Source organism: Rattus norvegicus, chromosome 17 (assembly GCF_036323735.1).
Source record: "Rattus norvegicus strain BN/NHsdMcwi chromosome 17, GRCr8, whole genome shotgun sequence".
Classification (NCBI taxonomy): domain Eukaryota; kingdom Metazoa; phylum Chordata; class Mammalia; order Rodentia; family Muridae; genus Rattus; species Rattus norvegicus.
This window is the reverse complement of record NC_086035.1, coordinates 78245001-78272951: the sequence shown is the minus strand read 5'-3', so window position 1 is coordinate 78272951 and position 27951 is coordinate 78245001. Positions and strand designations below refer to the sequence as shown.

The window sequence follows — 27951 nt, the reverse complement described above, 5'->3', positions numbered from 1 at the left end:
CTTCTACCAAGTTGACATGAACCTAGCCAGCATACCAAGGCAGTCACTTGACATAGTGTAAGCATCTTTTTAATCTTTTTGCATATCTGTCTGAACACAAGTGTGCAGGTGCCCCTGAAGGCCAGAAGACAGCAGATTCTGGAGCCAGAGTTCCTAGGGGTTATAGACCTCTTGACATGGGTGCTGGGAACTAAACGTGGGTTCTCTGAAGAGCAATACACACTCTTCTGAGCCGTCTCTCCAGCCCCTACTTTAAGCATCTTATACTCTTATTTGATGTTCACACTAGTTAAATATTTTATAATTAGGCAGGGGGCACCTCTCTTGGGTCTTTCAAAAACCCTAAGCACCATTTCTAGAGTTTTAGTTTTATGCACTGCTCTCCTCCCACCCCTCAGTCACCACCATTGTGAACTCACTGTGTGAATGTGGGTGTGTGGGGGCATGGGAACTTACATGACAATCAGATCAGAGGTCCTCACCTTCAACACAGTGTGAGATAGGCCTCTTGGTTGCTGCTGTGTGTGCCAGATCTATGAACCGGGAAATCCACCTGTCCCCTCCTCTCTCCTCGCCTTAGGGATGCTAGAAATGCAGATGTTCTGGGGGCCTGACCTCAGGGCCTTGTCTGCATGGCAAGGGCTTTACTCATGGAACCCTTTCTCCAGCCACTAATGTCTTAGTTGGCTCTGGAGAAATTGCTACATCCAGCAGTAGTGCACAGGGAAGCCAGCAGGAGAGATAGGCAGACATACCAAGCCAACACAGTCTAGGCAGACTTTGACGTTCATAAACTCAGTTTATAACAAGAATGCCCAAGTCATCACAAGTATATTTTACCAAGCCAACTATTCAGGAGGCTGATGAAAGAGAGTCAGAGGTCAAAGCCTGCCTGGGTAAAGTAGTTTATTGCCAACCTGGGCAAAGTGGTGGGGTCCTGTGTAAGAAAAAGGATGGAATTTGATGCTTTTGAGAGGGGAGAGTTTGCTGTTGTTTTAATTTTCAGTACAATGTATTTATGTCACATTGCTCCCCTCCCTAGAAAAGGTTTGAAAAACCAATACAGATCAGTAGAGCAATGCCAACCATGAGGTAAGGCCTCTTGTCTCTACCTGACTTCTGTTGGAATGAGTGCTTCTTTTAAATGTTTGTGTTTTTGCTTTGGGGTATTTTTACCTATTGTTATCCTATTACAATAATCTCTCATTGGTGGAAATTGTTCCAGAGAATGCTATTACAATTCCACAAAATACTTGATTTATTTCTTCACATAGGAGGGAAACAGTTGAGGAGAACACGTCACTGTGTAAAGGTACAGATGGCCTTGCAGTTCTGATACTAATCGGTTCTGAGTCCTGCACACAGCGCTCACCAGTGCTGTCTGCTGGAATAGCATTTGGAAGCTGGAATCGCATGCTACTCGAAAGGTCTAATTAAACTAAGTTTCAGTGCACAGCAGTTGTGTGTGATCCCATATTTATGTAATGAAATGAACTGTGCTCATATTGAGTAGAAATGCAGAGACAACTGTGGGGAGTGTCTATTGTATTGTTCACCTGGCTCACTTGTTTAGAGCACAAAATATCTTTAACAGATTTTTCTGACTAAGGCTAAATGAGTACTGTAACTGAAAATATTTCGTAAATCTTTGTCATGGTTCTCTTTTTAAAATTAAAAAAAAAAACATTGCAAATTATGTTGTTCCTGATTGCACAGAACTTTGTGGTGATTTTAAAATAATTTTATACTTCTTTAAAAACAACAGCAAAAAAGGAGTACAGAAGAAAATTTTATATAGTTGTCCACACAAAACAGCTTCTGTTTGCGTTTTTTAGGTATTCCTCCATGGCTTTTACCTGGTTCCCTGCAGCTTCATGATGTCACCTTAAAGCAGTGGTCACTGCCATGCACGCGCACTCAGTGACGGGTCACTCAGTGCACGGGCACTTGCGACTGCTTTCTCCTGAAGCATGGCTGCTGCCCTATCCATGTACTAGCACACACAATGTTCAGTGGCAACTAATGTTCTACTAGAAAAACAGTTCCATTCCAAAACAAAACTTCTCATTGTTTTTTCTAAGAGAATAGAGCTGTCTTACCATAGTCTGGCAGTGGAGCAGAGCCAGACCAGCCAAGGCCAGGTGGGCTTTTCAGCAAGTGGTGCTGTAACAAGTGGATATCCATCTGCAAAGATAAATACCTTTGTCTTTCCTAAAAAGTAACTCACAGAGCTTAAAACTCACAGAGATCTAAAGATGCCCAAGAACTCTAGGCCTCCAAGAGAAGGAGAGAGAGCTGAGGTGATAACGGGTTTGGAGGTGGCTTCTTAGATAAAAAGATGAGCCAGAAGTCTTACACCATCCGAAAGAAAGAAAGAGACGGGTGTTGACCGTACTTAGGCGAGATTGTACACCCAGTAAGGCGATGATGAGCTTGGGGAATAGCCCCGTCGAGGACGTGCTTCCACAGTCGCCAGCCCTTGGCTCCAATCTCTGGATACACATAAATAAGACACTGGCTATGGGGTGTGCCCTGAAACGCCAGTGCTGAGAGCGTGCTGCCTGCCAGCCTGTTCCAACCAGCGAGCCTCAGGTCTCAGCATCTCAGAAGATGAGGTGAAGGACCAGACAGATGGCTCAGAAGTTAACACTATTGGCCGCTCTGGGTTCAGTTCCAGCTCCTGACACAGCAGCTCACACCGTCTGTAGCTCGGGTAGATGCCCACTTCAGGCCTCCATGGCAGGCACCAGGCACACAAAAGTAGCCCAAATGCCCATAAACATAAAATAATAAAATATGTTTTAAAACCAAAAAGCTAGATGGATGGCACCTGAGGAACAATACCCTCAGTTGATTCTGGTGTCTACGTGTATACATATGTGAACACATACATGTTCACCCAAGAAAAGTCAAAGCACAGTGTAGAAGAAGAAAGTCTTTGCAAAACATTTGCTGACTGTGGTCTCATGGCCGAAGTTAATAACAAGTTCTTAAGTGTGAAAACAGAACTGAATCGACGCCTTGTCTAAGAAGACGTGCTGCCATTAAGACACTCAGAGATGCCCAGGACTGTATGTCCTGAGAGAATCCCACGTTGAAACAGTGAGGGTCACTCCACACCTGTCAGAATACCAACCTGTAGGCCCGGCAGACAGCACCAAGTGCTGATACGAACGGGGGAGCCACAGGAACTCTTGTTGGAATGCGGACCCCACGTCCACTTTCCAGCAGTTGGGCCACGTGTTATAGCACTGCTAACCGCACTGCTAATCGTATGACCTAACAGTGGTGTGCCTGGCTACCCCAAAGGAATTGTCACAGAGCGGTCTACACTCACTGTTCACAGTACCTTTGCCCCCAACTGCCAAGCTAGTACTCAGATGATTGCTCAGTTGGTGAACAGATAAAATGGCACATCCAGATGGTGAAATGTGACTGAACAGTTTTAAAGGGCAGCTGTCACGCAGTGAAGGAGCCTGGGAAAGCCTTTTGCATGTTGTAAGTGACAGAAGCCAGTCTGGAAAGCCATGACCTTCCTTTCTGCAAAGGGAAGCCTGGAGATAGTAAAAGATGAGATGGAGGAAATGGTAGTAACAGGCACGAGGCCAGAGCAGCGAAGCTGAGTCTCGTGAGCGCCGTGAAGCAGTCATAAGCACAGGGAGTCCTCGGGTACACTGTGGGTCCTGGTTGATGGTGAAATGCAAGGTTGGCTCTTGTATCAAACACACTATTGCAGAATGTTCCTGTAGGCCATATGAAAACCCAGCCTGGTCTGAGGGAGGAGCCTTGAAGGCCTGGTACAGCACAGTGCCTGTCATCTCATCACCTGGGAAGTGGGACTTTTAAGTCTGGCATTCTTTAAGCTCGTTAGTAGATCATAGGTTGGCTTTGTCAGGTTTCCTTCCATGAAGACCAATTCCTCTCCACAGCCTTCTGAGTTACTGGGAAGTTGGCCTTGACAGAACTGCTCCTCGTGGCTGAGTGGCTTAAGCTGCAGTAGAAACTCAGTGTCTAGCGTTTGACCCTGGTCTCTGTACCAGGTCCTCACTCTGCTTTCTTGTACCGTATCCCCTATAGAGATTTTGAGTGGACAAAAGGTGGGTTTTCTCAAGTCATTCCTCTGCCTCTCTCAGCTGCAGGCCTCATGCACACGTTCAATGCTCATGCAGCCACTGATATCACAGGCTTCGGGATTCTGGGCCATGCACAGAACCTGGCCAAGCAACAGAGGAACGAGGTGTCGTTTGTGATTCACAATCTTCCCGTGCTAGCCAAGATGGCCGCTGTGAGCAAAGCCTGCGGAAACATGTTCGGCCTAATGCATGGGACCTGCCCAGAGACGTCAGGTAAAAAGACCTGTTTCCTGGCCGGAGAGCCTGGCAGCCACGCCCATCCCGCTGGGAGTTTGAATGAATGTCCCGTGTTCTCCTTTTTAATAGTAGTGTGGAGCTCAGGAAAGACAGGTTTTGTTCCATTCTCTGGAAACTTAACCATGAACTCCCAGCAACACAGACAGATTCAACAGGCTGCTTTGCTTGTTCTGTGGGGTTTTGTTTTGTTTTAGCATTTAAATTTGGTGTTTAGCACAGCATGCCCCACTACGCAGGAAGCAGAGGCAGGATGGTTACAAGTCTGAGGCCAACCTCTACAAGATAGCAAGGCCTTGTCAGTCTCAAAAAAAAAAAGCCAGGTCTGTCTTCACATGCTTGTAGTCCCAGTGTTCAAGAGGCAGAGGCAGGAGGATTACTTCACCCAAGCTGTGTGCTAAAATCTAGTCTCAGACAAAAAGAGGGGTTTTCTTTCTTTTCTTTAAGACTGGAATAGTGTGGGGTTAGAGAGGATGGCCCCACAGTTAACAGCATGGAAGTTGGTATGTTTTTGTGTTTTGCAGAAAGTTAAGTCATAGTGCCAGATATCTTCTAGGAAAGACTCTCTCATGAGTCTTGAGTTTAAAGTAAAGTTTAAAAGCATCTTTCTTGGTGAGGTGAGGAGCCCATGCAGGGAGCACACCGAGAGGCGCCTTCTCTTGTGTGTATCTCCTCATGCGGAGTAGAAGCTGTGACTCTGACTCCACATGCCTTGTCCTCTGCTGGTGTTTCCCCGTGTGGAGTGGAAGGTGCCGTCCTGTGTGACTCAGAGGCCGTTTTCAGTTTGACATTAGCTGGTTCGTTACAGTAAGAGCTTACCAGCGGGTGGTTTAACTCCTTTCCAAAGTGGAGCAGCCTCTCAGTGTAAGCATTGGTGAGGCACAGGAAGCCGCCTGCTCTCCCAGAGCCTCACAAAGAGTAACCTCTTCTCTTTCTTTGTCAGGAGGCCTGCTAATCTGCCTACCGCGTGAGCAAGCAGCTCGGTTCTGTGCAGAGATAAAGTCCCCCAAATATGGCGAAGGCCACCAAGCATGGATTATTGGGATTGTAGAGAAGGGCAACCGCACAGCCAGAATCATCGACAAACCTCGGATTATTGAAGTCGCACCTCAAGTAGCCACGCAAAACGTGAATCCCACACCTGGTGCCACCTCCTAATCCAGACAGAAATAGCTATTGATTTTGTCTTTACATAGATCTATTTCCTTTATCATCACTTCAATTAAAGACTCTAAGAACAACAAATCTCATTGTGTCTACACAGCTGGTGACCCTAGGTCGTTTTATGAGTGGATGCAATTAATAAAATGAAATCCATGGCCTTCTTTTCCTGTTACATTAACTGAAGATGCACCCAACCTCCAGGCAGCTTCTGAGTTGAGAATGATATTGTTATCCGATACCGTTGATTCATTTTGAATCTTTAGATGCGCATCTCTTGCCGCACAGGCGCTCTCTAAAGGTGCTTTTCTGCCACAGGCACTGCTGAGAGGAATACCACTAGCAGTCTGTCTTCTCATTCTACCTATCACATCAGTCTGGTCTGTTTTCAAGTGTCTCGGTTGACACTCTAGAAAGACAGAATTGGTAAGTCACGTGACGGCCTCCCGTAGTCAGGGTTGCAAGGCTCCTTCGAGGGTTTGGTTTGTAAGTTGAGTCTAATACCTCGGGGGCATTTCTTCACCCAGTAGCCCACTCGGTTCAGGATGGCAGGTGCTTTGCTTGGCACGGTAAGCACGACTTGGCAGTAATAACCGTTGATGGTCTTTACCGTAGGAGAAAGGATACTTTCTGCAATGTTCATAGTTCTATAGCACGACAAGGAACTGCCTTCGATAGGGGCTTCGTGTATAGTACTCATTTATAATTCAGTATCTAATTTACTTCGCAAATGATTTTTAAATATGATCAATACTAAAGACTGTTCTGTGGATGGTAGTGTTTAATACATTTTATATTTTGTATAGTGATTTCAGGCCTCTTGTTTAAAATCAGCAGCTCTTTAGCCCAATTCTTAGCATCATTTTGTCCTTGCGCCCGTACCTTTTTGTGCACGCATTTTGTGATTTGTGTTAAAAACCTGCATTGCCAACGTTGCAGCTCCAACATAAAAGTTGTTATTCAAATAAATATTTAATTTTTTTAATTGCTCTTGTATAATCAGATGCCCTTTTTAGTATTATTTTAGAAGCATCTGGGAGGGTTTTGCCTAAAATACAATTTATTGGGGAAACTAGATTTTAGTTTTATAAACTTTTAAGTCTTTCATGGGACCTATATTTTCTTGAATTAAATTTTGTAGTTCTAGAACAAATAGGCAATCTACAAAGGTGTTATCTGTGTTTCTTAAAAACAGGCTTCCTTATCTTCCTTATCTGTTAAGCAGCTGGGGGATTCCCGTCTTTAAGCACAAGGGCACTGGGTCCTCAAATGCCTGTCTTCAAAAGAGAAAAAGCACCAGTCTTCAGGTTTCACGGGCTTCCTACTAACAGGCCCCAAAGCTAAGCTTTGTAAACTCACCCAACCTTCTCAACACGGAACACCAGGAAACCACCACTGGACCAATGGAGCGCCCAGAAGGAAGAGGCTGCCACATGCTTGTGTCCCTGGGAGCCACGCTACAGCTGGAACAGAACCACCGAGTCTGGCCCCAGAGAGGAAGCTGTCACAGAAGGACACTAATTGGACACTATAGGAAATGATATGATGTTGGTCCTTGAAAGTATGCACCAGTCATCTGCAAAATAAAACGTGTTGGAACCCTCTGAGTGCAGAAAGCTTACTGTAGGACTTACTTCTGTCTTGTTTTTTCTTAAACAGTAGGTGAAATTGGAGCTAACTGTACATTCTGTCCCCCAAAGCCGCTACTTTTTTTGTGGCAAGACTGTGGAGAGGAAATTAGATGGCTCATGTCCTGAGCAAATCATCTTTAAAGATTCATGTAAGGAGGAAAGGCCAGGGATTTAAGATCCTTGGAGTTGTGATCTAGGAAAAGCCCTTGTCTTGACTAGCATCACGGTGCTCAGAAACCCATGAACTAGAATCACACAGGCATTTGTGGGGGCATTCCTGCCCTTCCCCAAGACCCAGAGTCAATTGTGGCTAGGGAACCAGGTCCTCCATCTTGAGAATGTCCCCTCTAGGGCTTTGCATAATAAACCTTGAGAACCGCTGACCTCAAAAGGAATGTTGGGGCATGTGTGTAACAAGTGGGGCTGTCAGGGATCCCTTTAGTCTTAGCCATTCCTTTTATTTCCTGTGGTGCTCTGTGTGTGTGACTCTAAAGTTCTTGACTCAAGTGACTGTCATTGTTTAGTAAGTTTGGCAAAGTCTACATGGAACTCAATTTATCCAATGGTCACTCTTCTAAAATCCACACTGGACAGTGCTCCTACAGACCCTGGACCCTGCTGGTGTCCAGTCTTCTCATAGAACAAAGGAACATTGAAGTTCAGTGGGTTGTTTCCACAGCTGTGTTGAAGCAATAACATACTTGTTCTTTTTGGCTCAGTATTTTGAAACCTCCAAGTCTTCCAAATTTCGCGTGAGTTGTAATGAATAAGTGGAAGTGTTTTCATTGTTCTGATGTGTGAACGAGCCCCTTGCATCTTCCAGCATTGCCTTTAAAATTGTTCTGAGCTGGTAAGATGGCTCAGTGGGTACAGTGGCTTGTCTCAAAAGCCTGAGTTCCATCCGCTTCCAGAACCCATGTAGAGGTGCAAAGAAAAGTGGCCTGCATTGTGCGGCAAATGTACTTATGCACCTAGCAATAAATACATTAATATTTAGTTGTCAGAGTTCTAGATCTTCGTCTTATTCTGTAGAAACAGAAATAATAGCTATACTGGTTTATTTTTACAGACGCTTAGCACAGGCAGGAGTTTGCGAGACCTGATGATGGGCATGCACACAACCCTGCCTGAGATGTTCATTCTCACATCTGACCAGGCGCTCACACAGCATACTCGCTTCCAATAGTCACGTATCCTGTTCTCATTAAGAATCCACATTAAGGATTCTAGTCATGAAACCCCAGAGACCACGGTGAAAATCTAGAGTCCTGTTGCAATTTGATGATTTGCCTTTGTTTAAGTTGTGCTTTGAATGAGACCAGGAATGGGTGGATTAGACCAGCCCTGAGTCAAGTCACTTGGGCATTTCTAGGCATTCAGACATGATCAAGAACCACTGGAAGCCAAACTCGTGCAATAGAGTGGTTGTGGTCTGTCTGGTGAGTATGGGGTATACAGGTCTGTGCACTTTCCTGTACTTGATAGGCCTCAAATGTCAGCACTCTTGGTGTTGATGGGCCTTGCTAGGTCGTGCTGCCTTTAAAGGGAGTTCAATGCTCAGGAGAAAGAAGAGCATGTAATGAAGCCCGCCAAACTATGGGGCTGGACCCAATGACACAGGGCTGTAATCCCATACTCAGGAGGCTGAAGCAAGGGGACCACACGTTCAAAGTCTGCCTGGGCTACCCAATAAAGCCCTGTTTTGCTCTCCAGCACAAAGGATTAAGAAAAGTCCGAGAGTACAGCTCAGTTGTAGAGTACTTGCCTAGCATTCACAAGGTCCCGGGTTTAGTCCACAGTACCAGTAAAAACCAAACTTGTTGAAAACAAGCTTAAAAGGCACTAGTTTACTATAATTACGATGTGATCATGGGTCAGGGCTGATGGAGCCTCCATTATTGTATTTCAGGAATAAAAACATGTATGTGGAAATATATAGAATGTAATGTTTATCACCCCAGCATATTTTGCACAGTTCTAAAGCAAAATTATATAAAATTCGATGTCTAGGAGATATTCCTGGGTTTGGGTTCACTTTGGGAAATAAAACTATAATAGTTTGAACTTCCATGTCTCTGTTTACTAAGTGCTAATTTTTGTTTGTAGTACAGTCGGCAATTTGAAAAAAAATTCAGAAATGCATGCTTCTCAAATGTGACGATAATACAGCTACCTGGGCAGTTTTAAAAGCCGTAAAATTCATTGACCTTCAACCATCTTCTGCAAGTCAGTTCAGCCTCGTGCAACCGCTTCCAGTCTTATAGCATTTAGAGAGTCCTGATAACTTTGAAAATGTGAGCCTAAAAACATTTTTATAAGGAAATTAAAAACAGAACAGGTGCTAGAAACGTTTGCCAGTGTGTTACCACCTCTCCTTTTGTTTTATATCTAGTCTATATTATATACTAATAACCACATGCATGCACACACATCATTGGAAGAGAGACTTGTATAAGTGAATCGCCAGACTGCTGATGTGGTTAGTGGGGGTGGGTAAAAATTAACCTGTATTTTCAGGTACAACATCCTCCATCATCATCATTATCATCATGATCATTATTTAAGATTTACTTATCTTATTAATGAGTAACTGTCTGTCCTCAGACACACCAGAAGAGGACATCAGATCCCATTACAGATGGTTGTGAGCCACCATGTGGTTGCTGGGAATTGAACTCAGGACCTCTGAAGAGCAGCCGGTGCTCTTAACCACTGAGCCATCTCTCCAGCCCCAGTTACATCATTCTCTATTCAGGTATTCAGATTGTCTTGCTCCTCCATATGCTGCTCCCAAGACAGTGGTCCTGGGGTGTGAAAGAAGGCTAGCTAAGTATAAACCAAAGAATGAGTGAGTACACCTTATTCTAACATGGCTCCTGCCCTGATTTCCTTCATTGATGTATGTGACAGAAGCAGACGCTGAAATAAATGCGCTCCTCCCCCAAGCTGCTTTTTGTCCATGGTGTTTATCTCAGCCAAACCTAGAACAGGGGTCAAGGAGACTACAGCTACTGACAAGCTCAGGACCAGTATGAAGAAGCCAAGTACCCTGGATGGAGACACTATAGAAGCCCCAACTGCAGCCCCAAAGGTGAAAACATTTTAACTCGTGCCCCCCACCCCACACACACACACAAGAAAACTGTTTCTGCCTACACTCAGCCATTCAGGAATTCTGAGGTCACTGTAGCCCTAGTACCTGGCTGCAACTCAAGAAAATCTCAGTGTCGTTCACGCTGTGGCTTTGCAATGTGTAGAAACGTCTAAGATTGTTAAGGGTAGAACAGCTTTCGACTAGATTTCAAAGAAAGACCTGGGAAGCCGAGAAACTACATCAGGGTAAGAAACCTTCCAGGCAGTTCCTAGGGGTGACGTACGAAGCTCTGGGACGGAAGATGGTGATCCCAGGGGAAGCTGCAAGCAGGGAGTAGAGCCCACCTGAAAAGCTGGTGGGGTTGGAACTTCCATTCTAACTGCGCATGCTCCAATGCTGGGCACGGAGCTGGGTTTAACGTTCCATTTGATCCTGATTTGACCTGACCATTCCTTGCTGGTTTCCTCATCCTTTTAGACGGGACATACACACACTAAGAATAGATTTAAATTTTCTTTCGGAGATTAAAAAACAAAAGTAGTTCTTAGTCCCATGGCCAGAAGGTCAGAACTGACTGGTGCGTAGGCTAAGTATGAGTATGGTTATTGGCGGAGCACTCTGCAGTGTACGGGATCCACCACCAGGTGTTCAAACAGAGCCCATGGGGGATATGTCGCATTCAAACCACAACGCCAACCACCCACTTCCTGCTGAAACTGAGCTACTCCATAATTTAATGCAGCTGGCGTAGTCCTTGTGTCTGACAGTCTAAGGCCCAGGCCTCTTATCAAACTAGAACCGAGACCCATTAGCAGCATAGCACAGGGGCTGGTGACAGGGGCCCTCGAGTTTTGCAGACAGATCCATCTGCTCTCCTGACTGCAGAGCCGTGCCCAACACAGTCCATTCTCAACCAGCCCGTATTTGGAAAGGCACACATCCGAGTTATATAGAGTGCAGCTTAAATGAGCTAAGGACCGTGTGCTATAAGAGAGAATTCCTATAAGACCATCTGTGAAGAATGCATCCGTAGCTAAGAATTTCCAAACACCTACTTTTAATGATGGTTCTTAAAAGCTTTAACCTTCCTTCTAGCCCGCCACCCGCCAGAGGTAATGGAAAAGTGGACCTGTCTAGTACGGCCCCCATAGGCTCACGTGTCTGAATGCTGGGCCCTTAGAGAGTGAGACCATTGGGAGGTATAGCCTTGTAGAAGGAAGTGCGTCACTGTGGGGGCGGGCTTTGAAGTCTCCTATGCTCAAACCACACCCAGTGTGGCTCACAGTCCCCTTCTGCGGTCTCTGAATCAAGACGTAGACCTCTCGGCTCCTCCAGCACCAAGTCTGCCTGCACTCTGCCGTGCTTCCCGCCGTGATGAAAGGAATAAGCCTCTGAGAATATAAGCCAGCCCCAAATTAAATGTTTTCCTTTATAAGAGTTACATGCTGATGTCTCTTCACAGCAATAAAACCCTAAGACAGATAGTATACCCTCAAGGGCTCACCACCAGTTAGCCCCACCTCCTGTTTCCACAGCCCCCTAATATAGTGTCACCTCTGGGAGCGAAGCATTGAAAACACAAGCTTGGAACTGGGTATGATGGTGCATGCCTGTAAATTCAGGACTTGGGAGGTGGAAACAGGAAAATCAGAAGTTCAAGGTCATTCTCAACTTTATACTGAGTTCAAGACCAACCTAAGCTACATGAAGATCTTGTCTCAAAACGGGTGGAAGGTAGAGAGGTGGCTCAGTGGTTAAGAGCATTGGCTACTCTTGGAGAGGACTCAGGTTCAGTTCCCAGCACCTACAGAGAAAGAGAGAACGAGAGGTTTCCTTTGGATGTGATAGAAATCTCTGTAGAGAGAATCTCTTAGAAGCATCACCTGTCCATAAAAAAGCCTATGGCCAATGAGCTGAGGCAGAAAATAGGAGGCGGGACACTGGCAGGAAGAGAAGATTCTGGGAATAGCGAGAGAATAAAGGGAGATTCGAGTGATGTGGTGGTTCACATGCATGAACTCAGGAGAGAATGAAAGGAGAGATCTGCCCAGGAATGCTGAGGAAATGGACGGAAATCAGCAGGTGGCTGACCTCAGGTTAGAGTAGAGAGATTAGCACTGGACCTGAGGGCAGGTAACTCAGCATGTGGTGGACATAGAATAGTTTGAATAGGTTAAATAAGTTACGGGAATGAGCCAAAGCTTATGGCGCAGGCATTCATTAATAAATAACTAGTCTCAGAGTTTTATTCCTAGAGCAGGGGCTGGGAGGAAAATGGATTTAAAAAACAAAACAAAACAAAAACCAAAAACCAAATCTCAGTGGTGAAGGAGGCTGGGAACAGAACTTGGGATGGGGTGAGAGGTGACCGAGTCTCACAATGAATCCTGGCACTCAGCCTCGGGAGACCAGCATCAGGGTACAGATCTGAGTTTGTTACACAGCGCATAAGCTTATAAGCAGTGTTTGAGCCAAGCCCCTAAATCCTTGGCCAATCGTATCTGGCCACATCATCACCACGCCCCCATGAAGGCTCTGCCTGAGGAGGTAACTCAGAAGGAGGTGGGCGGTCATCAGCTGTTAGGACTTCCGTGAAGAGGTGGGGCAGCCACCAACCTGGCCTCACTTCCTTCTTGCTGTCTCACTGGTGTTCCGGGAGCCATCTTAGATTTAGTGCCGTGTACAGTAGATCAGGAGTTTTCAAGGAGCCCCAGAGCCTGTGGAGCCTCTCTCTCATCCCACTTTTCCTTCACAAGGTTGATCTCTACAACCCTCACAAAGGAGGGGACGGGGATGGTGTTCATCTTAGACCCCCCAGTACTCGGGAGGCAGAGGCAGGCAGATCTCTGAGGTCCGGACCAGCCTGGTCTACAGATGAGTTACAGGGAACCCTGTTTCAAAATGAGAGAATAAAAAATAAAAATAAAAAAAAAAAGAGAGAGAGACAGAGACAGAGACAAAGAGGGAGACACAGAGATACAGAGAGAGACAAAGACAGAGAGAGACGGAGAGACAGAGTGAGAGATAGAGAGACAGAAACAGAGAGGGAGAAGGAGAGGCCTTTGTACACATAGAGTCTGGAGTTAAACAGTCCAAGATAAGGTTACAAACTTGAGACCTTCACCTTAAGGGTGAACTTTAAGGTCTGAGGCTGGAGATGTTTTCACAGAGAGAAGATGTGAAAGGACTGACTACAGATCTCAGTCTGAGGAAAGGACAGTCAGGAAAGGAGGCGAGAGGGAACAGGAAGGGAAGCCATTGCTGGCCTATTCCACATGGCCGCATGCACTGGATTACATAGGACGGAATGCAATGGGGTCGAACCCCTGGAGGATCACATGGTGGCTGCTGGTGACCTTGCAGAGAGCAGCTCATTAGCAGGACGAGTTCAGAAGTCCTCTGCATTTTACAGAAAGTCAGGAGAGAGAAATCCAAGACTACAAACATCTATAATTCTTTCAAGATTGGCTACAGAGGATTTTTCTTTGCTTTAGATGCTTATTCTTTTTACAAAAAAAATTTTTTTTTGGCTGATTGTGTGTGTGTTTGTGTTCCCAAAGGTCAGAAGACAGTGTAGAGGAGTTAGTCCTCGCTTTCCAAAACATGGGGTCAGGGGCTCACGTTGTTGTGCTCGGCAGCAAGGACCTGTCCCCTGCTGAGTCATCGCAGACCCAGGACAAATCATCTCTATGAACTTTTGAGTAATCCCTGAGCAGGAACTTGATGGAAAGGTTTTTAAGGTACAGGAAATACAGAGCACGCTTATATGCTGGCGGGCAAGGCCCACCATGGAGGACGGAAAGATTGCTGATCCATTCTTGACTGGCCAAGACAAGGGACAGATGTCGAAGGACAGGGCTGGCTTTTCCTGGAAGCATTAGATGTTGTACTATGGAAAAGGTGAAGCCTGGCTAGGTCACAGTAAGTGAGCAGGCTCCCTTCAGTCGAGCATGAACCAATAAAAGCTTGCCACTAAGGCTGGACAAGGTAGCAAACACTTACACCCAGCACTCGGGACTCTGAGACAGAAGGGTGGATACAAGACTGAAGCCAACCTGAGCTACATAGTGAGTTCTGGGCCAACCTGAGCTACATCGTCAGACCCTATTACAGAAAAGGAATAGCAAAAGAAAGCTTGCGGGGTTGGGGATTTAGCTCAGTGGTAGAGCGCTTGCCTAGGAAGCGCAAGGCCCTGGGTTCGGTCCCCAGCTCCGAAAAAAAAAGAACCAAAAAAAAAAAAGAAAGCTTGCTACCAGATCACCTGCCCATATTCAGATTTATCCTCAGATATTTTCAACTTGAAGTTGATATTGCAGACGATTTCTCATTTGTATAGTGAGAGTCTCTTTCTCCCCCATCTCCTTTTCAGGGAGGGTCTTAGGCAGCCCAGGCAGCCCTCTAATTCACTTTAGCTAAGGATGACAGTGAACTGCTGATCCTTCTGCTTCTATCCCCCACCCTCACCATGTGCCAAGGTTACTGTGTGCTCCAGGACAGCAAGTTTCTGCATGCAGGACTCCATGCACACCAGCAGCTCTTCACCCCCTGAACTGTGTCCCCAGAGATTGCGAACTGAATTCTCTTAGGTGTGCATAACTCTTGAATTTAATCTGGGGTGGGTTTTTTGCTTGTTTGTTTCTACTGTGGTTAGCTGCTTAAATAGAGTTATTGGAAAAGTCATTCACATTAACTTCGGCAGTTGGGGAAAACTATTCTGAGACCATTTTAGAAGTTGACTTTTTAAAAGTTGTCTTTATCACTTCTTGGTTAGAAAACAGGTATAAGAGCTGTTTTCAAATTAGCAAAGCGGGGTTAAGGGGAGGGCTCAGTGGCTAAGAAGATATGTTACCCTTGTGGAGGACCAGACCACAGTACCTGGCACCCACGTGGTTCCTCACAAACATCCACACCTCCTACTGTCCCATCTTCTCTGGAGGATGAGGTCGGAGGATCACTTCCAGAAGTCCTGGGCCAGATTGGGCAACATGGAAATCTCAGTAGTCCGAGCAAAACAAAACAAATGGGTTGGTTTAGATGAGACAGCTTACCGCTAGGTTTCTTGCACCTCATGGGGTTCTGGGTTCTAAGCCCTGTAACTACAGGTTAGGAAACATTACACACGGGTTGGGGATTTAGCTCAATGGTAGAGCGCTTGTCTAGTAAGCGCAAAGCCCTGGGTTCAGTCCCCAGCTCCGAAAAAAAAAAAAAAAAAAAAAGAAAGAAAGAAAGAAAGAAAAAAGGAAACATTACACACACAGAGGCAGGAGAAATTCTGTCTCATATGGCATGATCTTTTGCCCTGTGCTGGCCAGTCTTATGTCAGTTTAACGCAGATTAAAGTCAGCTGACAGGAGGGAATCTCAATGGAGAAAATGCCTTCAGAAGATCCAGATGGCCTGGGTTCGGTCCCCAGCTCCAAAAAAAAGAAAAGAAAAGAAAAAGAAAAAGAAAAAGAAAAAAAAAATCCAGATGGAAGGCATTTTCTTAACTAGTGATGGATGGGGAAGGCCCAGCCCATGGTGGGTGGTGCTACCCCTGGGCTGGTGGCCGTAGGTTCTAGAAGAAAGCAGGCTGAGCAAGCCATGGGGAGCAAACCAGGAAGCAGCACCTGTCATGTCCTGTGCATCAGCTCCTGCCTCCAGGATCCTGCCCTGTTTTGAGTTCTTGTCCTGACTTCCCTTAACGAAGAACGAACAGTGCGGTAAAAATGTAAGCCGAATAAACCCTTTCCTCTCCAACTTGATCTTCTGGTCATGGTTTCATTGCAGCAATGGAAACCCTAAGACAGACCCCCAAACCGGTAATTTTCTCTGCTAGTCAGAGAAACCAGCCAATCCTCAGAGCTTTCACTTCTGCTAGAGGTGACCCGAATTCAGACGACTTTAGTTTTGTTTTCTTCCTTCTCCCTGCAGTTCCCACTGTGCACCAGGTGAGGGCAGTAAGAGGACACCTATTTCCCAAGTGGAAAAAAAGATGCAGTCAGTTCTGCTTTTAAACTGCGGGCCACGTAAGCTTGTCTCTCGCAGACAGAGCCTCCTCCCACCAGGTTACTCAGGCTGGAGGTTAGGAGTTAGCAAAGGAGTCTGCGGGCCCTGGGAGCTTCAGCTAACAGGAGTCTTGTCCCAAAGGTCAAAGCCCAAAGGGCAGGCTAATGAATGAATCTGGGCAGCCTGGCTACTAGCTTGTCTCTCCTGGACTACGGCACTCTCACCAAATTAGCTAACATGTTTATGGCAAAGCAATCTAGAAATAACTCTCTAAGATAAAGAGACCAGAGACAAAGAGATTAAGGTTATGGGCAGTGGCTGAATTTCAAAGATACCAGGAAAACAGTTTTTAACTATGTAAGAAATTTACATATTATTCTGGCTGGTGAGATACACAGAGGTTAACACATCTTGCCGAACAAACCTGACCATCCGAGTTCGATCCCCAAAACGCAGGTAGTGGATGAGACTCAATTTCCCCGAAGATTGTTTCTCTAATCTTCACAAACAAGAACGCAAACACTCTCTCTCTCTCTCTCTCTCTCTCTCTCTCTCTCTCTCTCTCTCTCTCTCGTAACATAAATTATACTAGATTGTGTGAATCATACGTCTTAAAAACTAACGGCCAAACTTTCTAATATTTTAGGATAGATTCACGCTAAATCAAATGTCTCTTTCTGAATAGCACAGATGATTTTTAATTTTTATTTGTTCGTAGTGGGAGAAAGAGTCACACAGATTAGTTGTCCACAGGTTAAAACTACCAAGTTAAAAGTGTGGCTCGGATCCCCAACTGCCTCGGGTTGCTGGGAGACGTGCTCCAGTTGCTACGTTTCGGTGCTGCAGGGAGGATCCTTGGCAGATTAGAACAAAGACACCGCGATCCGCAGCATGGACTCCTAGGCAGCCTCCCGCGTCTCCCTTCCCCCAGCTCCCCAACCCCCAGTCCGGCGTGAGAGGTTGGGGGTGGCGCTGTGTCCTGCCCTTGGACCATACTCCACCCTCTACCAGGAGGCGGGGCTTTCGATGAGTTAAGTGAAGCCCAGGCGCAGCAGCTGCGTCTGCTGGCCCCCACCATGGACTATACGCGCGCTGGTGCCCGGCTGCAGGTCCTTCTGGGACACCTTGGCCGACCCTCGGCCCTTCAGATTGTATCCTTTGGGCTGTGGGTGGGCTCACAGGCTGGAAGGAGCATCTCCACCCTGGTGGTGGCTCCAAGGGCACAAGAGAGCCTTTGCGCCTCCGTCTCTATCCGGTCTCCATTCCCCGGGGGGCCCAGGTGGAGGTCCCCACGATCGGTGACCCCTACATCCCCAGAGCCCTTGTCCAGGGCGACGGATGTGACTCTCTAGACTTAGGTGACTAGCGTGCATCCCCCCATTTTGAGCCTGTTTACCACCGTGGTTTCTTGCTGGGTGCAAAGCGGGAGGCGTAAAGAAAGAGGGGACGACGCCATCACAAGGTGAACTGCCATTTTTTCAGCTGCCTTGGCATTTTTCTGCCCTGCACCCAGAAATGCCAAGGACATTTTGCTCTGTAAACTCAAGTTCAGAGCTGCTTGCCTCTGACCAAGGCCGGCAGAGGCAGGGATCCTCCGTGGTCAGGAGGAGGCGCCAGTCGTCAAAAAGAGAAGGCCGGGGCTCAGGACTCTGCCCTGCACTTTGCAGGCCCTCTCCACCAGCCCTCGAGCTGTCACTTTCCCAGTAGCTGTGTATGCTTCCTCCTCCTGGGTCTAGGTGTCCCAGGTCTCCCGAGGACTTAACTGGCTTCTGGAAGGGACTTGGTTCCCTTGGCCTACCTAGTTCCTTCAGAAGCGAGGGCCTGGTGATAAATGCGTGTGATTCCACTGGGAGGTACAGACTTGAGGATCTTAATGGCCAGACAGCCTAGCCCAAAGTGACAGACTGTTTCAAAAGCAAAACAAACCACTAAACCAAAGCTTGCAAGCAGTTTTGCACATGCACACACACACACACACACACACACACACACACACACACACACACGTTCTCAGGGGGTAGGAGGAAATATCGAACCATTGGCTGCTCAGTCCAGGCTCCTGGCCCAGGAAATTGCTAACGGTTTTGGATCATCGGTGCCCGGCATTTCTGAGGCCGATCAAAGCAGCTCTTTCTTTGATCTTCCCTCTCATTCTGCCTGCGGGGCTTTTGGTTTATAAGCAGCCATGACCAGGCCCACCTCAAACTTAAACTCTTATCTACAAGTCAATAATGTAACTTCATTTTACACTGAGAAACTGATGGGAGAAATAGCCTGATTCAGTGCATTGAACTAAAGCAGTGGTTAGACCTGCAGATCATGTAGAGGTGGGAAATCACACTGTATTTCCTCTTGGCAACTGGATGCTTGCTACATTTTGAGAACTTTGGACACACTGGCACTAGATACATTTGGACTGAAATTTGTTCAGTCTCTTGCTACTCTGTTGGGTTCGTTGGTTCCTTGATTTGTGAGACAATCTTACCATGCATGCATCTCTGACTGGCTGGAATTTGCTATATAGACTGGGTTGGCTTGGGACTCAGAGATCTACCACCTCTGCCTTTCAAGTGCTGGGATTAAAAGTGTACCCTTTTAACTTGAATCCATTTTCAATTTAAATGGCCAGATGTAGCTAGCAGCTGGTATTGGGTATTAGCCGTGCTGGCCAAGAACCATAGGGAATATATTACTAAGTAGAGTTCTAGGAATTGTGGCAGTGTCTTCCCCAGCCTTGATTTACTTCTAAGCAATGTGGATTAGGGCGTAAAGAATGCTTTGTAGTTATGTAATTGGGATCACACTGTATCAAGCTTCCCGTGTGTCTCTTTTCCCTTTACCCGCCCCCCATCTCTGTCATACATCTCAACATCGTTTAACATTTCTCCAACAACAACAGAGACAGTGGAGAGGGCCGAGGAGACCAGCTTGGAGCACTGAGGTCTCTATGTCCTTGCGGCAACATTATGCCGGGAAAGTTGAACAAGAGTGGGAATTGTGGGGCTGGAGAGATGGCTCAGCAGTCAAGAGCACTGGCTGCTCTTCCAGAAGTGTCCCGGGGTTCAATTCCCAGCAAACACATGGCAGCTCACAATTGTCCTCCAGCTCCAAGTGACCTGACACCCTCACACGGACATGCATGCAGGCAAAACACCAAGGCACATTAAATAAATAAGTAAATAACAGACCACCTTTAATCTCCACAGAGGCAGAGGCAGACAGTCTCTGTGAGTTCAAGATCAGCTTACATAGCAAGTTCCCAGCCAGCCAGGGCTACGTAGTAGGATTCTGACTAAAAACAACCAACCAACCAACAACAAGAATAAAAGAACAGAAAAGAAAAGAAAGCAAGAAAAATAATAGACCGAGTATGGTGGCACATGTCTATATAGTTTCACCTCTAGGAATCGAATGGAGGCAGGAGGGTCAATTCAAGGTCATACTTGATGACATAGTAAGACCCAAGGCTAGCCCATGTTGCATGTCCTCTGCCTCAAAAAGTCATAAAGCTCAAGTAAATAAAATAAAAGCTATCCAGGCATGATAACGCACACCTGCAACCCCAGCCCTTGGGAGATGAAGACAGGAAGAGGCTGAGGCCAGCTGGGCTATAAAAACCTCCAGGCTCCATGTGATTAGTTGCAAGGGAGATCCTGTTTCAACAAACAAACGGACAAAGGTAGATATCAGACAAGGTCATGTGAAGTGATATTGTGGGGTCGCTTGGTTGGTCGCTCTCACTGTGTGGCCCAGACTAGCCTGAACCCCACTAAGTAGATCAAATTGATCAAACTCAAAACCCCACTTGTCTCAGCCTCTACCTCCCAAGTGCGGGCTCTACCCCGACCTGAGTGGAGCAGACATTCTGAGAGCAGCAATTTAAGATAAACAGAGAAGGGCCGTTCCTAATCTGTAGTTACCGAGCGATAAAAACGACCCTTACAAATGAATCCCTAGTCTCTGGGATACTTAGATGTTTACTTGACTGTGTGCCTCAGACTTTTGGTGGCCTAAGGACTGCCAGCCTCTTCCCAGTTTAGACCGCAGTTGCACTAGGCAAGTGCCCAGGCCCACGGCTTTCTCCTCGTTTCTAAAGTGCGACCTTTGGTGTTTTATTCGCTCAGTGGTTTATCAGAAGGACATCCTGGGGCTGGGGCTGACTGGAGCTACAGGTAGAGAGACTGGGGTTTATGCCCTGGTTAGGTCATTCTCTTGTGAGTTGTAGTGACAGGGGCTGACTTCTTGCTCTGAACAGCAGACCTTCCTGACTCCTCTTCAGGTTGTGGTGACAGAGATTAGGTAACGTTAGTACTGGCTGAGCTGTTTATAGAAACAAGGCAGGAGGCTGGTGTTTGGCAGAAAGGTTGGCTCCTGCATTCTACTTCTTTTCCTTAATTTTTACTCAGGTAGCCCACCCCGTATCAGGGCCGGCTTCCCCTGCCAATTTCTGTCCTGAACAATTCCAGTAAGTAGATCTCATTTTAACCCGTAACCAGTCTATATGTGTTTGGACTAGTTTTGTGACAGCTTGACACAAGATATAATCATCTAGGAAGCTCAGTTGAGTAATGCCTCCATAAGATTGGGCTGTAGCGGGGTTGGGGATTTGGCTCAGTGGTAGAGCGCTTGCCTAGGAAGCGCAAGGTCCTGGGTTCAATCCCCAGCCCCCGAAAAGAAAAGAAAAAAAAAAAAAAAGATTGGGCTGTAGGCAATCCTGTGGGTCATTTCCTTAATTAGTGATGACTGGGCGGAGCCATCCCTGGGCTGGAAGTCCTGGGTTCTGTAAGAAAGCAGACTGAGCAAGCCAGTAGGCAGCACCCTCCATGGCTTCTACATCAGCTCCTGCCTCCAGGTTCCGCCCTGTTTGAGTTCCTGCCCTAAGCTCCTTTGACTATGAACAGCGATATGGAAGTAGAAGTCAAATAAACCCTTTCCTCCCCAAGTCACTTTTGGTCATGGTGTTTCAGCTCAGCAATAACTGGGACGGTGTATAAAAGATTTCCTGGTAAATAACTGGGCTGCAACATGCAGTCAGCCGCCCAGCTAGAACTCACTGTAGAAATACTTGGCTTCCAGAAAATGTTCTAACCACTATTGCTTTGGGGAACTATGGAGAACCTAAGTTTTCTTAGCATATCTAAAATCCAAAAAGAAGTTTAAAAAAAAAAGGATAGAAAATACATAATCTAACCCTTGAAAATCCAAGCATCATATGTCACATTTAATTTACTTCTATTTTGGTTTTATTGATATTTGAGAAAGAGACAAATTTGAAAGAGACAGAGACAGAGAGAGACAGAGAGACACACACACAGAGACAGAGACAGACAGAGAGGCACAAAGACATACACACAGAGAGACAGAGAGATACAGAGACAGACAGAGACAGAGACAGACAGAGACAGAGAGATACAGAGACAGAGACAGACAGACACACACACAGAGACAGAGACAGACAGAGAGGCACAAAGACATATACACAGAGAGACAGAGAGATACAGAGACAGAAAGACAGAAACAGAGAGAGACAGAGACAGACAGAGAGGCACACAGACATACACACAGACACACACACAGAGACAGAGAGATACAGAGACAGAGACAGACAGAGACAGAGGCAGAGACAGACACAGACAGAGAGGCACGCATGGGAAGAGATTATAAGAAGCAGGGTCTTACCAGGTAGGTCTTGAGCTTAGGACCCTCCAGGCTCTAGAGCAGCTGAGACAACTGTAGGCCAGCAGCTGTCACATATATTGCCTTGTTTTAAAGGGGAACACCCAGCCTTCATGAATATCATATATATATCACACCAGAAGAATGAGTTGGTTAATCTGAGTTTGTGAATTTCGTTCCTTTGGTTGCTTCTGAGAATGTACTGACTGGACAATCTAAAATGTATAATTTGGGTGTGGTACATGCCTGGAATCCTGGACTTAGCTAAGTCAAGGCAGGAAGATTCCAAGTTCAAGACCAGTCTATGCTACAAAGTGAGACCTGTCTTAAGGAAAAAAAAAAAAATATATATATATATATATAATTGAATTGATCTTCCATTTGAAAGGCAATGCTTATTCACTGTAGAAAAATTTAAAATTCAGAATTTTGAATTATTACTGAAAGGCAATCATTATTTAAAACCAATTATTTCTTTGCAACTGCTCTGCTACTGAGTGACATTGCCTACACCCTCACCTCCCTTTCTCTCTCTCTCTCTCTCTCTGCATTAGTTTTATATGACTTTTATCGTATTATAATAAGTGTATCCACAGTACTCTGCACTTCATTTTAAACATCTATTGCAAAGATATCATTCCTTGGTTGATATTTTTTCAGTAGTATACAGTTTTGGTGTCCATAACCTATGTTTTGAACTTAACACTCTGAACTTCTACCTCACTACCTCATTAAAGCCATACAAATAGAAATGTTAAAAGGTGTGAATGTAGCCGGGGTGCCGTAGCACACACCTTTGGTCCCTTTACTCAAGAAGCAGAGGCAGGCAGATCTCTGAGTTCAAGGCTAGCCTTGTCTACCTAGCAAGGTCCAGGCTAGCCAGAACTTCATAATGAGACCCTGTCTCACCCTCCCTGATAAATGTATTCCAGATTCTTGGTGGGCTGCTAGCTTGCAATTTAAAATGGGGACTTCAAGTTTTGTTTTTGTTTTTTTTTTTCTTTAGGTATACTTTGGACAATAATGTCCTCAGCCTGGAGCAGAGAAAATTTTATGAAGAAAACGGGTTTCTCGTCATTAAAAATCTGGTATCGGATGATGATATTCAACGGTTTCGGTATAATACTTCTATTTATGGTTTTAACAAAAGCCTGCATTACATGGATGTAACGGTGACACCGGCTTAGATTAGCTTCTGCATGCTCATGGTTGGTGCGTGTGTAAGAGATGTACGTCTGGGAACTGACATGCGTGAGTTCCAACCCACACATGTGGAAGTCTGAGGACAACGATGTGATCTGTCTGTCTGTCCCTTCCATTCTCCCTGTTTTGGGCAAGGCCTCTTTTTTGTTTGCCATTGTTATTCACTGGCCGAGGGCTTCCCGTAGCTCTCCTGCCTCTGTGTACCTCCCAGGAGCATGGAAGGGAATACAGCTTCACACTCTCACACCTACCCTTCTGTGGGTCCTGCCCTGAGTGAGTCAGCAGGTACTTGACTCCCTGAGCCACCTCCCCAGATGAGTTCAGAGGTTTTGTCTTTAGTGATGTGATGTGTTTGGGGGTGTTCTGAAGTATGAGCTCCAGGGCCAGACCCTCTGGCTTGAATCTTAGCCCTACCTCTAGTCTTCTTGGGCAATCTGCTTATGCCTTGCCAGCCCCATTTTTAAAATGGGGCATTTTGATTCTACTGGTGTCTTAGTGTTGTTGTTGTTGATGTTGTTGGGACAAAATAAGGGAAAATCAATGGCAGGCACTAGGACCAGGCTATGGCACTCCAGAGTTGCCACAGAAATGTTTGCAGATTTTGGGTTTTTTGGGGTTTTTTTTGCATTAAGGGATGTTCAACCTTTAACATCGAATAAATCTCATGGCCAAATCTAAAGGCTCTTTGAGTGCTGACATGAAACAATACCTGGAAAACCCCCACAGTAACCTCTTGTGACTGGTCGAAGTCAAAACAGGCAAAAATGATACATAAGACGCCTGTAGGCCTGTGTATAGGTCGTGAGGGAAACACAAGTGAATTCTGTGTGTAGACCTGGGTCCCATTACAAGGTTACCTGATTATGCATGCATAAATATTCCAAGTATTTTGTTTTTATAAATCTGAAATCCAAGCCAGGTGTGGTGGTGCACACCTTTGATCCCAGCGTTCAGGAGGCAAAGGCAGGCTGGAGGGATGGCTCAGCGGTTAAGAGCACTGACTGCTCTTCCAGAGGTTCTGAGTTCAATTCCCAGCAACCACACAATGGCTTACAGCCATCTATAATGGGAGCTGGTAACCCTCTTCTGGTGTGTCTGACAGCTACAGTACACGCGCGCGCGCGCGCGCACACACACACACACACACACACACACACACATAATAAATCTTTTTAAAAAAATGTTTCCCATTTATTTAAAAAAAAAAAAAAAGGCAAAGGCAAGAAGATCTCTGAGTTTGAGGCCAGCCTGGTCTACAGAGCGAGTTTCAGGCTCGCCAGGGCTACAACATGAGACCCAGTCTTGAAAAGAAAAAAAATCTGAAATCCAAAGCAGTTTTGTTCCTAAGCCCTTCAGATAAGGGGTGCTGGGCCTCTATTATTACAATGTCACCTATCAGGCCTGGGAGGTGGCTCAGTAAGTAACGTGCTCACTGGGCAAGCATAAGGACACACGCAGGCACACACACTTTCCCTACTGGTCCCTGTGGATGAGGTACTTTGCCGGTAAGATTTCCAGGTAGAAGGCAGGACTTCTGGCCGTGCTCTTCTCCTACTCTACTAGAGCAGTGAAGCCGCAAAGCTCTCAACAGGGCAGGGCCAGCCAGGTCTTTGGAAGTCCACATAATAACACTCTTTTGTAAATCTCATTTCTAGAGCAGAGTTTGAAAGAATCTGCAGAAAGGAGGTGAAACCACCAGGGATGACTGTAATGAAAGACGTGGCCATTGCGAAGCAGGGTTATGCGCCAAGTGAGAGGGTGGTTACGAAGATCCAGGATTTCCAACAAAATGAGGAGCTCTTCAGATACTGTGCCCTGCCCCAGGTAGGAGCCCAGCCTGCCTTCCTGTCTGTCTCCAACATCTGCTCGGTTCACACCATCTATCCCTGTGCCCTTTCCCCGTCAGCTTCATAGATCCACCTCCTTCCAACTCCTTTCTCTCTAGGGTACTGGAGCTAGTTGTCGCATTTGGGGTGGGGTGGGAGAGCTAATGGCTTCTAATGGGTAGAGACCACGGGTGCTATTAATGGGACCCAGAGAGCCTACAACACACAGAGACTTTGCAGTTGCCTTCATTCGAATGAAGAATCATCTCACCCTACTGTCCACGGCATCATGATGGCTTTTCCACGGACTGGGTTAATTATGTTTGTTATGAAAAACAAGAGGCCTCATCTAAGACTCGATAACGGGGTACCGGCAATTACAAAGCTATTACTTGTCAGTTTACTTATAATGGCTCTGCCAGCAGCGGTATAAAATTAGTCTGTCTGCTGGTTTTGATGTTGCTGATTCAATACAGGGTCCTGTATACACCTAGGTAAGCTTTAGGTTCAGAAATATGTGGAGTGTTTCCGATGAACCCAAAATATGGCCGTCACATAATGCTGATACACACTCCTGAACTGCACTGCCAGCCCTGAAGTTTGGGTGTGAAGCTGTTGCTGCTGCTGCTGTTTTAGACGGGGTCTTACTCTATCGGAAACTGACTCTGAAACTCCAGATCCTTCTGCCCCTCAGCCTGCCCCGCCATCTTGGTTCTTCTATAGAACATTGTACGACAAGTCATTTGCCTGTACTTCTGATCTCCTGGGAAACTATCTTTTTTTTTTTTTTTACCGCTCTTTCCTTAGATTGTGAAATACGTGGAGTGCTTCACTGGACCCAATATTATGGCTATGCACACAATGCTGATCAACAAGCCTCCGGATTCTGGTAAAGAACTCGATTTTTGTTGGGGAACCACAAAAGGAAAATATTGTTAGGTTAAATATGTAAAGTTGATGTTCGAACCCATGTCATGTGTATAGCCATCAAACTGTAGATGAGGGAATGCATGTACTTAACTCCTAAAACAATTTCTAACAATACTGAGGAGTAACCCAGTCATGTGATGACTGGGAGGGGCATTGCAGTAGACTGTCGTTGAGCTTAGCAAGCAACAGCTTGTCTATCTCAAACTCCTCCCATTCAATGGGGGTTTTGTTTGTTTGTTTGTTTGTTTGTTTTTGGTTCTTTTTTTCCGGAGCTGGGGACCGAACCCAGGGCCTTGCGCTTCCTAGGTAAGCGCTCTACCACTGAACTAAATCCCCAGCCCCTGTTTGTTTGTTTTTTGAGATAGGATTTCTCTGGCTGTCTTGGCACTTACGCTGTAGACCTGGCTGGCCTCGAACTCCAAGATCTGCCTGCCTCTGCCTCCTGAGTGCTGGAGCTAAAGACATGCACCCCCACCGCCCAGCTTGTCTAAGCTTCTCAATTTGTTTTTTAAACTATTTGTGTGTGTGCTCATGTGTGTGCAAGTACTGCTGGCAACTTGGGTGTCCACGGGGATTCTGCCTGTCTCCCTTGAGGCAAGATCTCTCATTAGCCTGCAGCTCACCGATCAAGCTAGGCTGGAGGGTCAATGAGCCCCGGGGAATCCTCTTGTTTCGCCTCCCCAGTGATGGGATTGGAAGTATGAAATGTCAGGCCTGGCGTGATCTTCACGGGCTCTGTCTCAGTCAGGGTGACTGTCACTGTGATGAAACATCATGACCAAAGCAACTCGGAGAGGAAAGGGTTTATTTGGCTTACACTTCCATATCACTGTCCAGGAACTCAAGTACCTGGAGGCAGGAGTTCAGGCAGAGCTCATGGTCCTGCTTACTGACTTCTTTAGCCTGCTTTCTTATAGAATCCGGGACCACCAGCAAAGGGACTGTCACAATGGGCTAGGTCATCCCAGGTCAGTCAGTAATTAAGAAAATGCCCTACAGCCAGATCTTCCAGAGAAATTTTCTCAGCTGAGGTTCCCTCAGATGACTCTAGCTTGCGTCAAGTTGACAGACTAGCCAGGACAGGTTCTGGGGATTAAACTCAGGTCCTCAGGCTTGCAAGGTAAATAGTTTACCAACAAAGCCAACAATGGTTCTAAGCTGTTCTTAGCATGTCTGTATCCACCCCTGTCTTGAACACAGTATTTTGACCAACAGAATTAAAGCTATTAAGTTATACTCGAATCCTTAAGACACCTCGGGCTTGCCTACATGTGTATTAAAAGAACATACCAGAAATATCCAGGCGTGCACATTTTAATAACTAATCCCGGAGGTTCTACTTGGCTCTTGACCCACACTGAGAAATCTTTCTGCCAGCAGCAGAAATTTGCTTTTCCACTTTTCCTTCGGACAGCAGGACCCAGGTGCAGATGATCCAAGGGCAAAGCCAGGGAGTGTGGCAGCAGCTGGATACATGCCTGTCATCCCCCCTGAGGACAACTTCTGAGAGAGCCCTCAGTCACATAAGAGGAAGAACTGGGGCGTGGCTCTAGAGCCTTCTCCTTAATTTCATTACTCCAGCTGTAGAACCCTACGTTCCTTATGAATGCTGCCCTGTGGCGAACCCCAAGCAACACAGGAATGAAGTGTAACTGAGATTTTGGGATTGCAGGGAAGGCGCACTAACCACCCCTCCGGTGGAACCCAAAGAAAGGAGAGGATGTGGAACGCTCATTGATACTTTGATACTTTGTTGCTTAGCTCTTCAGACTGATTTCCGAACACATTGTTTCATTTCTTTGGTTTTGGTAGATAGGTCAATGTTTCAGGTTTTCAGGCAAATGACAAAATCCCAAGACCTTGTTTTTGACACCAGGTCCTCTTGCAGGCAAGAAGACATCCCGGCATCCCTTGCATCAGGATCTGCACTTTTTCCCCTTCCGACCCAGCAACCTAATTGTTTGTGCTTGGACAGCCATGGAGCACATCGACAGGAACAATGGCTGTCTTGTTGTGCTCCCTGGTACCCACAAAGGTCCCCTGAAGCCACATGATTACCCCAAGTGGGAGGTAGGT

At 46.2% G+C, this 27951-nt stretch overlaps 2 protein-coding genes and 1 long non-coding RNA gene across 6 annotated transcripts in view; 2 read left to right on the top strand and 1 right to left on the bottom strand.

Moving 5' to 3' along the window:
• Sephs1 (selenophosphate synthetase 1) overlaps positions 1-9227 on the top strand; it is a 32408-nt gene extending 23181 nt beyond the window's left edge. For 3 of the 4 annotated variants that reach the window (NM_001104630.1, XM_006254266.5, XM_039095541.2), the window contains 2 exons: positions 4134-4346; positions 5311-9227. In NM_001104630.1, the coding sequence (NP_001098100.1) occupies positions 4134-4346; positions 5311-5525 (428 nt within the window). In that variant the 3' untranslated portion in view covers positions 5526-9227. Of the gene's footprint in view, positions 1-1274; positions 1697-4133; positions 4347-5310 lie in introns of those variants that run through there. The other variant, XM_039095540.2, reaches the window with a different exon arrangement.
• LOC120097916 (uncharacterized) lies at positions 6739-16322 on the bottom strand. The gene is made up of 3 exons (XR_005495811.2): positions 15129-16322; positions 12870-13144; positions 6739-12057 (listed from the first exon to the last, which is right to left on the bottom strand). It is a non-coding gene; the product is annotated as an uncharacterized LOC120097916 (long non-coding RNA).
• Positions 16323-17306: 984 nt separating this feature from the next.
• Phyh (phytanoyl-CoA 2-hydroxylase) overlaps positions 17307-27951 on the top strand; it is a 16899-nt gene continuing 6254 nt past the window's right edge. The window contains exons 1-6 of the mRNA NM_053674.2: positions 17307-17391; positions 20647-20705; positions 22923-23033; positions 24775-24943; positions 25753-25834; positions 27764-27945. Coding sequence (NP_446126.1) covers positions 17317-17391; positions 20647-20705; positions 22923-23033; positions 24775-24943; positions 25753-25834; positions 27764-27945 — 678 coding nt within the window. The 5' untranslated portion in view covers positions 17307-17316. The remainder of the gene's footprint in view (positions 17392-20646; positions 20706-22922; positions 23034-24774; positions 24944-25752; positions 25835-27763; positions 27946-27951) is intronic.